General features: G+C 37.8%; 1 protein-coding gene across 1 annotated transcript; it reads right to left on the reverse strand.

Moving 5' to 3' along the window:
- Nucleotides 1–75: 75 nt before the first annotated feature.
- On the reverse strand, nt 76–10,694 carry f11r.1 (F11 receptor, tandem duplicate 1). Its single transcript, XM_080748896.1, has 10 exons — nt 10,382–10,694; nt 7,362–7,421; nt 6,820–6,936; nt 6,490–6,630; nt 6,148–6,350; nt 5,915–6,017; nt 3,038–3,145; nt 2,667–2,679; nt 2,476–2,539; nt 76–2,292 (listed from the first exon to the last, which is right to left on the reverse strand). The coding sequence occupies exons 1-10, from the start codon at nt 10,431–10,433 to the stop codon at nt 2,257–2,259; spliced, it is 897 nt and encodes a 298-aa protein (XP_080605022.1). The 5' UTR covers nt 10,434–10,694; the 3' UTR covers nt 76–2,256.
- Nucleotides 10,695–12,439: the final 1,745 nt, after the last annotated feature.

The raw sequence follows: 12,439 nt of genomic DNA on the forward strand, positions 1-12,439 counted from the left end.
TAACACTTATTGTCTGTGAGAAAGAGCAGAGATAATACTGAGTGTTTATGTAGAAATGAAAAACAATAATTAAACAACACAATTTTATTATAAAAAAAAAACGTCAAAGTTAAATGTACAATCAGAATCAATCAAAAAAAAGTAAGCAAATCTATACAGGCAAGATGTGTACAGCAGTGCAGAAAAGTCATTCATTGGACAGCAACCTCCTGATTACTATTTCCTTAAAGATTATATGAATTTGTCGTAGGCCTATCTATACATTTGTATCTCAACCTTAGTGTTTTTGGAACACACAGTAAACTGTGTGCCTTTTGGTTTAGTTACAAATAACCAATATGAGAACCCTCATCCAGGGGTTGGGAGCTGAGGGGGAATGAAAACCCAGTGTCTTTATGACAGTAACAACACCATCATTGATGAACAACCATAAACAATAGTTACAGACAGGTTATCATGCAGAACACTGTCACAGGACATTGTTAGGCTGGAAACAAAACAGGTTCTCCATTGACTTATTTTCTCAAAGCATACCATCAGCTTAATCTGCTGTCCTACTGGCTATATATAGCATTTGATTTTCAAGTTAGTGGACTGATGCTTTTATGTACAGCACATATTGATTACCATTTGTGTAAGATATTTTACAATATCTCCCACTGGAGGTGAACATACTATATTTATAGGAAAATTACTAGAAATTATTAGAAAATTAGTTTTTTCCACAGGCACGTTCAAATAGCTAGCAAACAATGCATTTAGTCACCCACCATCTATGGAGACACATAAAAACAATTGCTCTTAAGCCGCAGTCCGCACCAATGTTTTGTAACACAACAACTTGCAACCACTCCACTTGCAACATTATTCAAAAATTGTGCAATTTCAGACTGATGCCAGTTGTGAATCATTGATGTGCACTGGGCTTTACTCCATTAGCTAAAATTCATGTGTACATTTCCATAAAAACACAAAAAAGGGGGAGATTGAAAACATGATTTGTGACAACAAAAATAAGTTGCAACAATAACTGTATGTCTACCGTCATAACCCACACACTGCAGTAACAAACAGCATGTATGGCTATATAGAGTTCCATAAACAACAGCTTCACACTACTTAATTTACACTGACCAAGTTCATGACCATGGAATGTTTAATTTTTTTTTGTTCTTTTTTTTGTATTTTAGAAAAAACAGCTTTCTAATAGGTGTGAGAATTCTAAAACAGCCATGGCTGAAATAAATTTACTTTAGAATTTTGTATAAATAAAAATGAGTCAAGCAGATGTGCAAAGTAAATAAAAACAAGCATTAGAGAAACATAAAATACCTTTCAGAAACACACTCAATCATCTATGCTGGCTATACATGCACTGCACTCAAAGTGATTACATTTTGGATCTTCACAAGGATAAGTTATGGGACCATTGCAGGGGAAGTGCTGCAATGGTTGTCAATCACATTCTGCCTGAGCTAGTCAATAAGCCAAAAATACATATTTCAGGAATGTAGTTTCTCGTGTTAATCACTGGTAAAATATAATGAGGAATGTGGGAGTGTAAAAAAGAGCTTGTCTGAAGGACCAATTATTTAAAATGTGTTAACATTGGATATCAAAGCTGACACAGTTACCTGAAATTGCAACACGTTTACATATTGTTCAATTCAATTGTCATTTAAATTGAACAATGTGATGGGAATTATCATGCATATAAATCTCCTATTAAAAAGACCATCATATTTTTTGTTAAAGTTTCAAATTATGTTTAGCAAACTATGTTACCGAAATCAATTTCTTGATTACATCACATGTAACATACTTTTAATTAAAAAGATCTAATACAAAAAAGGGCAAGTCAATTTTAATTAAACAACTAGGACAAATATAGGAAGCAGGATTTCAAAGGCTAAAATGAAACCTAGGTGGCCATTTATCACTGCTTGTTATACTAATAAATCTTCCAGGTGCAATAAAAACATGGATTGATATTATGCTACTGTATGTACAATACTAACCATAACATTGCAATTTTGTACCCCTACAATGTTCAGTATTTATGGCAACAAATCGTGTGAATGAGAAAAGGCCACCTAAATGAATCATAAAGGTCTATGAAAACTGCCTGTTAAAATCAAATCATAAACAAAAACAAAAAAACATCTGCAATGAGTTGAAGGACAGGCACAAAAAGAAGAGTTCCCACATCACAAACGTTGCTAGAGATATTTGATGCACTCTTGACCTTTTGGCAGGCTATACCACAAAAGATGACTTCTGTCTGAATTCCCCCTAAGACAGAAAAAGATCAAATGTCATAATGTGGACATCATTTTTGCTGCAAACATTGACCTCAAATACATACTGTAAAACTGGTCTGGACACTGTACCAGCTAAATTGACATATCAGAGAAAATAAAATATATAGTATAAACGACAAAAACAAAGCACATTGATAGACAGGGCCAGACTTACATCTTCTTCCTCTTCACCACCGTACACGGATGGAGGCTGGTAGACCATAGAGGGTTTTGATTTGCTGTGGAGAAGGGGGGAACAAAAATGTAATTCTGTAAACAGGTAATGAAGGGAACATGTAATTTTCGTAATGAAAAGTGGAGATAAAGACCAATCTGCAAATACATTGTTTTGAATGAAACTCTTACCTTTCGCTCCTCTCTGTGAAGGGGGGGAGAGGAACAAAAATCAGTAAATCAAGTATCTTTTATATCCTGCAGAAACTTCATGTGTATCTAGGCACATGTCAATATCCTGCAGAAACCTCATGTCTATTTTTGTTCTTAACTGTAACTGATAGCCATGTGTAGGATGTACAATCTAAGCTATTTCATGATCCTCGGGGCCACACCATTGATGATGTTATGGCATTTCTGGCACCCAAGATGATCAATCTCATATAAAGATTGTGAAAGACAACATGAACAAAAATAACAACTAGATTATCTGTTCACAGACTCACAGGATTGAGAACATAATCCTATGCATTGAATGAATGAATATTGAGATTTGTACTCACTAGGCAGGTATCCTTTCTTGTTGGCATACCAAAGTCCAAATGCCAATAGGACCAGCAGGAGGATGGCCACGATCACTCCAGCAACAATGCCTCCAGTATTAATATCACCTTAAAACAGTGGACATGAAACATAAGTAGGGCTGTCACGATTATGACATTTTACATGACGATTATTTGTCACTCAAATAATTGCGATTAACGATTTAATTGTGTCTTTGTCGTTGACAATGACATTTATGTTTGGCTTTTAGGCTTTGAAGTTGCACATGGTAGATATGACACATAACCTAAATATACAAAGAAATTACTGACATATTTGACAACTTTATACTTAAAAAGGAACATTGATAGTGGAAATAGCCGATCTACAAGCTCACAACGCGTCGCGATGCGACGCGTTGTGAGCTTGTAAATCAGCTATTTCCACTATTTTTGCAAATGTTTGAAAATATGAACATTGTTCAACATGTAAACGATTATGACGATTGACAAAATAATCACGATTATGTCAAATAATGGCGATTAGACGATTATGTAATAATTGTGACAGCCCTAAACATAAGATTACCACATACTGAGATAATTATTGTTAAACAGCAGCATAGTTATCTCAATTTAGGAATTGATTTTCTTCAAATACATCAATACTAATAATCTTTATAATGTAAAAGTGCTGTATTTGAAGATAATAAATTCCTACAATGAGATTGCATCGGTTTGATCAATACAGACCATTCTCTTTAAGGCAAGTTAACCACTTATACCCTAAATCATTGACTGTATTCCCATGTGGTCTATACTTGGTCCACTCCTTTTCTCGCTCTGCATCAAATCCCTTCACAAAAATAGTTGATCTACAAGCTCTTGTGACACCTTATATACAGTACGTATATACAGTATATTATACTATATTCACAGAATGTTCGCCTATTATGACATGCCCAGAATAGTGATTAACTTAATGCCACAGAGGCCTCTGTCGGTGCCAATCTCTCTACTATTGGCCTTGGTAATATTCTTGGTAATATTATTATTAATATAACAGTTCAAGTTTAATGCTGTAACATTAAGTGTACAGCAACAATTGTGTTTGATTAATTAAAAGACCAGTATTTTCAGGACAAGTTTCAGCATTGTCTCTATCTGGTTACATCCCGCCACTCCGACATGTCTCCTTTCCGACATGTCTCCATTCCGACACTAACCCCATCTCTAACCCTAACCTTGACCCCTATGGGAGTGTCGCCACTCCGACAATAAGAAGTCAATTTCGGAGTGGCGACATGTCGGAATGGAGAGAGACTACCGGTGCTACTAATATACACAAGGTTTGTGGTAGTAATATTTAATACTATTTACTTGAGTTAACGCTTAAAAGCATAAATCTAAACATTTTAACACAACAGGCAAACAATAAGAACCGTTATCGATAAGCAGAATCGATACCCATCTTTACTTTGGTGTCCGCTCTCCATTCCGACATGCTACCATTCCGACATTGACTTCTAATTGTCGGAGTGGCGGCACTTCCACAGAGGTTAGGGATAGGGTTAGTGTCGGAATGGGGGGGGATGTCGAAAAGGGGGGAATGCACTCCTTTACTTCTGACAGACATGGGAGTCACCAGCAGTTTCCTTTCACTAAAAGGTGTTTCAGATATGATATGAACAGATCTAATCAACCAGCAGGGGTCCCCACTCCCCAGTGCTGCGAAACAGACGGTCCCTTGTCAGCTTGCCTCCCCTAGTGCATTCCACCAAGCTGCAAGCACCACAGCCAGGTATTCAACTGGTTTTCCCTCTACACCACCTCAACACCACCCAGCTTTGCTTAACTGCGGTACAACAGCTTAGCTAAAAACACTGTAGAAACACTGTAGAGCTCAAGACCCTGATGTTAGATAGGAAGTGTGGAGGGCAGCAATCCAGGAGTCCCGAGTTGGTGTTGGCTAGACCACACTCTCGCATAGCATCATCGCACCACCAAGACACTCCAATCAACAGACGATTATAAAGCAAGTTTTCAACAAGTGTTCACAAGTTAATTAGGGGCATAGAATCATTAAAAGAGAACTCTCTTCCGCTCTGATTTTTAATGCTGTGTTGCAGAATTTTGTTCTACTGACCTTTATCATGACAAGAACAATCACAAAAGTTCAAACAATGTGCTTCTCTTGATAAAGGTCAGAAGACCAAAATGTCAACAATGATGAATTCAGGTAACACGTGTACAGGAATTTCTTTCACTCATCGATGAACTCGATTTTACAGGGATATACGATTTCCAGCTCCACGATAAGAAGATAGTAATGTGTATGTTATTGAGCTGACTATGTTCATTAAGTTGTTTTTTTGCCCCAACACTACCACTAAGATGATATTTGGTGTGTGTGCATGTTACTCTACTCTTCAATTGATTGACACTTTAACAGCTTTAACTTTCTACAACAATTCTTTAAGTCAAATTAAGGATTTCTGAATGTTCCTGCCAACATGTTAAGCCAAACTGGTTTACTGAATACTGTAATAACAAATTAACTCATGTGTCTTTGTGACGGCACTAAAGACTCCAATTTGTTTGTCACGACACCTATTCAGTGGAAAGGCGAACTTGGATATTATATGTAGCGTGGACCCCCATGTGTTAGACTCTTTTGATGAAACTCCTTGTTGGCTGGTGATAAGCGTCCAATGGCGACTCCTTGTGTATTGGAGGAAGCATGTGGTAGTCTACTCTACAACCTCCCCATGCAAACAGTGGGGGTTAGCAGCAACAGGGGCTGCAGAACACATGGGGAATTGGCAACAACATTGGGAGAAAATGGAGGACAAAACAGCCAAAAGACACATTTGTGCACTGCAAGAAACAAATACTTACGGATTTCCATTTTTTGAGCTTTACTGCGCTGAGGAGGGCCAGCTTCATTGACAGCCTCACAGGAATAGCTTCCAGTGTCTGCCTTGGACACAGCGGGAAATTCCTGGGAAGGGGAGTCACAAACAGCGCATTTGAAATATCTGCTTGTGAAGAACTTGACTGAAAAAGGCACTTCAGCGAGTGCCATTGTCTATGCCTGCTGGTGTGAATGGGGATGATGAACATTAACTGACTAGATTGCCATTGGCTGGATTCATCTTGTAGGTGAAATTTTTGAAGGCAGAAAACTGGCTGGGATTCTCAGGCAGGAGCGTTCCATCTTTGTACCACTTGTAGGTCGGAGGAGGTGAACCATCACTATCATGGCATGTCAACAGGGCAGTCTTGCCAGTTGTCACCGTCTGAGGGATTCTGACCAGGGGTGGAGATGGTGGGACTGTTAGGGACAACAAGAACATACATTTAGCTCATAGTAAACTCACATACACACACTACCTTTTGATACAATGATTCTTTTATTAATTATACATTTAAAGAATTTTAAATGGCAGAATTTAGGTAGTTCACAATCTTACCTAGAACAGTAAGCTTCACTTTCACTTCCCCAAACTTGGCACTGCCAGATACCGCACAATCATATTCTCCATTATCCTTGCGGGTCACTTTGTTGAATCTCAAATTACTGCCGAAAACGGTGACTTTGTCCCTATATTGAGCTGTGGAAGAAACGTACAATTACCAATTCATTCCCATGTAATTATTTGAAATAAATGGGTCACGTGAGGCATACATGACCTATTTGGCTCCCATGAAAAATGTGGACACATAATATTCTAAAACAACAAGTATCATTCTAACACTAGACAGAGATGAGGTGTTTTGCATGTATTCACTATTTCACTTACCTGTGATTTGCCCACTATAATAAACATATGTCGTTGAGCCTTTCTTGTCTACAAACTTCCACTCAATTCTTGCATCTGAACCAAAGTCAGCCGAGTAAGAACATGTAAGATCAGCACCTGAAAAGAAAAACGCAATCAGAGCAGACAAAATAATGCTGTGTCACAAATCCTGTAAGCTCACAATTGGCCCCATGACAAGAGGCTTGTATCAAGAGCTGAGTATTACAAATAAAGGTGGCTACATTTGGCCAGTGTTAATAGCCCTAAAATGTGACATCTGTTAAGGCTACGCTTAACAAAATTGTATTATTACAACAATTGCATAAGTGAAGTCTGATAAGAATTACAGGAATTTAAACAGATTGTGTACATTTGTTGTAATTACTGTATAAAAGTGTAAAGTCGCTAGTGCAGTATAAGGTGTAAAGTTTCCAGGGGTTTGTGCTGTATGTGCTTGTTATCTTTCTGTGTTTTGTCTTGTAAACTGTGAATTCTGTACAAGGCATAAGCATTCTGTCTAATCTTCTTTCAGGAGGACTCACCTTCACCTTCCTTGGCACGTACATTTGCATTTGAGGTTGTCACTGTAAAACCACTTGCACCTGGAAGGGTGAGAGTCAAAGGAATCACGTCAAAGTGTATTATAAGGATTAGGAACATCAAATCTAATGCAGTCATGAGGGCAGTACCTAAATATTAAATGACCTAAAACAACATACAATAAAATATAAGACTGGATGAAATTAACAGATCAATATACAGAAACACGGACAGAAATGCCATGGGCCAACAAGAACAGACCTAGCCTAGCACAGCTAAACAATCCACCCATGTTAAAACAAGGCAGTTAGTTAGCTGCATTAGTATATAGTCAGCTATGCCAGGCTAGAGCAGACCTGTGTCTTGGTTAACATTTCCCTGTCAGAGATCAAAGCCAAACAAAAACAACTAACAAACACGCCCTAAAACTTTGAGCAACAGCCAACCAGCACACCCTCAAGCCTGAGGGTTTAGGCTTTTTTTAGGGTGTACACAACCAAAGTGGTTTTCTGCTGACACACAACACTTCCAATGAAACCCTTAATGACCAACACTGGGTTATAACCGCCTGAGAACAGCAACAACCGTCAATAAGTAAACAACTAAACATTCACTGCAAGAGACCAGTCAGTCAGTCAGTGTTCGTAAAATTATAGGATGCTACACTGTTGTTAAGGATTTGCCTGTTAGGGTCAGCTTTAAAATTACTACTTGGTAGTCTAGTAACCCACTATAATCCAGAATAGCCACTACAAATTCAACTACAGAAACCAACAGCAGTCAACTGCCAGTCACTGTCTGAGTCTAAGACAGATTTTCCCATAAAAGAAACTAAAGACAGAGCCTCTACGTTTTGCATTTGGCCTGTTATTGTTTAAAATACGATATACATTAAATGTATTTATTATCACATACTGTTCTATTGTCTGGCTGATGCTTTTTGTTAAATGTTTTGCCTAAATGTGTTTATATGGTTAACTTCATTGTATTTGAGGCCTCCCCTGAAAATAAGATGCTACATCTCAAGGGATTATTGCTAGTAAACAATTTAAATGATACACACATAATACACATGGCAACCGCGTTATAGGCAGTGAAGTGTAGAAAACAAATCAAATAAATTAAGATAAATTTGAATTAAATTAAGATAAATTTGAATTAAAGCATAGAAAAGGTAAAAAGCCATGCACACATATCAATCTGAATCTATATCTCTATCTCTATAACTCTTTAAAGTAAACAGTGTGTGCATCTCCTTTTTTACTGTGGCTGAGGTGGCACGTTAAAAGTGATGGGAAGTTTAACTAATGGCAGAGACGTGTTAGCATTGCTTGTTGGCTTTTTCTGTGGGTGGAATCTGCGACAAACAGCAAGATAAGGTGGCACGGTCATAGTTTTGGTTTGACCTGATAAAGGTTTGTGGGAAAAGAAACTCTAGTGTAAAATGACACCAGAAGTCCATGACTTCCTTATTTGTGTGGCTGTCATTGGAGTTTCTGAGGTGGGGGGATTAAATCAATAAATAAATAAAGGGCTTGTGTTGTGAATACTGAACAGCCATCCAACAATACACACAGGCTTGAAAGACACCAGGCTATTGAAACAATCAACTTCTCTCTTCAATCATGAAACAGGTTTCAGAGGAAGTAATGATCCACAGACAAAAACTTGATATGTGATGAATGGTATCAGCCAGTGGTGTAAAGTAACTAAGTAGATTCACTTAAGTACTTTACTCGATTATTTACAATTTACAATACTTTTACTTCTGCCCCACTACATCTAGGATCCAAATATTGTACTTTTACTCCACTACATTTATTTGAAAACTTTAGTTACTAGTTACTTTTCAGATATCAATTAATAGGCTATTTTAAAACATACATTAACCATATTGTATACCTAGGCCGTTTGAAAATAGCAGATGCGACGCGTTGTGAGCTTGTAGATCTGCTATTTTCAAACATTTTGTACTTTTACTTTTGGTGCTTAAAGTACATTTTAATGCCAATACTTTCGTACTCTTACCCAAGTACATTTCAAAATCCAGACTTTTACTTGTAACAGAGTTCTATATTGCAGTATTTTTATACTTTACTTAAGTAAAGAATGTGAGTACCTTTTCCACCACTGGTATCAGCTATAGCTGTACCTGTACCTGTGTTTTGATAATTTGTTCCCAAAAGCAATGCTAACAAGATTCAAGTGGACATTTCCCAGTAACTGTAGTGCTGATTAAAAAGGGTGTTTCAACTATTTGACCTGTACTGGTCAGGAGAAGTGCGATATCAAACCAAATTAAAATTCAGAACTAACCATTTCATTTGAGGGAGCTCATCAAGTGAATCTCATGTCTGTGTCAAAACATGTTCCAAACATGAAACACCTATTTAGATCTCCATGACAATAATTACATGAAGTAAAGTTTCTCTCTGTGAAAGGGGTTATAGGCCGATTGTTTTTATTTTCTTCTCATATCTTGTAGCAGTTAATTGCATTGCAACATTGCAACTTAGAAATACTTAACATACCATTTGAAATGCATTGTTAGGTAGAACAGCCCTGCATTCAAACTTTAATATCTATGGTTACAAAGAAACCACCTTATTTGACAACGTAAAAGACTACTCTATCGTGTAGGCCCAAGTGTGTCAAGTAAAATGAAAATACTGATATGATGTTATGTGTCAGGTTGCTGGTAGCCTTTATGCAGACCATCTCACATTTCTAATATAATGACAATAACTTTTCCAAACAAAGTAAAGTGCCCTGCTCCTCCTGCTGCACTAAACATAACATAAGCCTAGCTGCTACACTGTGGCCTACGACAGGTGTGGCTCTGCTGGTATCCTGCAGACCTGATACTGTACCCGGGTTTCAGTGAAACAGAAACTGCACGCTTATTTTATAATAATTAAGAGTCAAACTAATCCAGCTCTACGTTAAAACTCTGCCTGGATACCAGAAACACTTCAAATACATCACAGGTAAGAAGTTTGAGGCCTACACTTGACTCACTCACCTGTTATGGCGAAAATGAAGAGAGACACCGAAACCAAGCCGCTAACAAACATGTCGGTGCTCCTGTCGTGTCCTTTGTGTTTACCAGGGAGACCCGGAGTTTACTTTAGTCGAGGCCTCTTTCAGTAAACAAAACGCAAATGTTTAAAACTTCTTCAGTGTCGTGTTTGTGAGCAGAAAAAAATGGTAATCCCCCTTTCCTTTCGAATAAATAGACGCAGCTAGGATCAACTTGGCCCTGCAGTCGACACCTGTACAGTAGAGGAGGTGGAACCGAGGTAGTGAACTAAAGTAAACTAAACGACCAGTGCGTGTCTTCCGCTTCCACTGGCTGGCACTACCTGCATGACGTCAGCATGGCTCAGCCCCAAGCAGACAAACAGGTTGGACTGGTTTGCAAAGAATTTACATACAGTATTATCATGTGTAGCCTACTTAACTATACAGTACACACTACACACAGCTAGCTGCTGCAGCGAATACATTTTATATGTGACATATGAGTAGTCTGCGTTTAACTTAAGTATAGTCCTACCATTTATTTAGCAAGCATTCACAATTAATTATTGACAATTTTAACGTTTGCTCAGAGGGAAGTGCTTACAGGTTAAAATACTATTTTGAGAGGGTTCATGGTGAGGACATTGATGGACTCTTGTGCATCAGGTTCTGTGAAGAGAACCAAACAGGTAAGCCATATAGCCCATTTTCCACTGGCCCAACTCCACACCACTCCACACACCACACCGCCCACTTGTGCCAGGTTTTCCACTACAAGGACCTGGGTAGAGTGGTGTGAAAGTGGTACTAAACAGGGTACTAAAAAGTATCCACTCTAGAGTAGGTCTGAGCTAGGCCAAACAGGGCCAAACACTTCATAATGACTGCACTCACTGACTTTTCATTTAGACCACCAGGATATAGTTGTAATACATGATAATAGATTCTATTGTGTTATAACCACTATTATAATCTATTATAGTGTATTTTATCATAGTAATACATACATTAATACTTTATAATGTATTATAATCACAGTTATAATCCATTATAGTGTATTATAATTAGGATAGTTGTAATACAAATGTATATTGTATTATAATCACAGTTAAAAGGGTCAATTTGTTTCTTACCGATAGGGGTACTTTTTTGTAATGGAAAATGTAGATATTTGTGGTGCGGTGTGGTGTGGTGTGGTGTGGTGTGGTGTAGTGTGGTGTGGTGTGGTGCTAAAACTGCAGTCGAAAAGGGGCATACTGACCCAACAAGAACTCATACATTCTACATTAATTTTCACTGCATGTTGTTGATGGACTGCTAGCAAATCAGTAAAAACACAAACTTTGAACAGGCATAACCCATGCCCCAACATGACATGTATTACATCTATGCCTCTCCTCATTAGAAATAGCCACTTCACAGGACTCATACATCATGGATGGATATATGGACCATTGATTGATTGATTGAAGACTTTATTAGAAGTTTGCATAGGAAAAGGTACAGTTTCATGACGGTACAGTTCACTGGTATAAGGTCTACTAAAAGGAGATCCATGAAAAGACTAAGCTTATTTCCACAGGAATCCATTTAAGTATCTCATATAACATTGAATGACAGACGAATAGAACACAGTACTATGCAGTAGATATGTAAATAAAATAAAATGAAAGAACAAAAAAATGGAAAACAGTTAGTCTAAACAAACAGAAAGTATATACAAAGAAGGGGCAGGGGAGGGTAGGGCTGGGCTAGGTTTGTTTTTTTACCAGTTGCGAACGGCTGCTGCCTGTAAGGTTTTTCAGGGCAATTTTAAAGAATGCTAGTGATCCACACTCCTTTATGGCCTTCGGTAAGGCTTTCCACAGTCCAGTGACAGTCCAGTGACCCTTGAATACTCGGGTCCCCTGGGCCACTTGGCCCATCGAACATTTACTTAAATATAAATATAGATTTACATATTTAAATAATTCTCCAAATGTGGGCCACTACAGTACAAGTCCTCTCCTACATCCCCCTGACCAACATGACTAAATATGTAAATACCATGTAATAAATA

Source organism: Nannobrachium achirus (genome assembly GCF_963921795.1).
Source record: "Nannobrachium achirus genome assembly, chromosome: 19".
NCBI lineage: Eukaryota > Metazoa > Chordata > Actinopteri > Myctophiformes > Myctophidae > Nannobrachium > Nannobrachium achirus.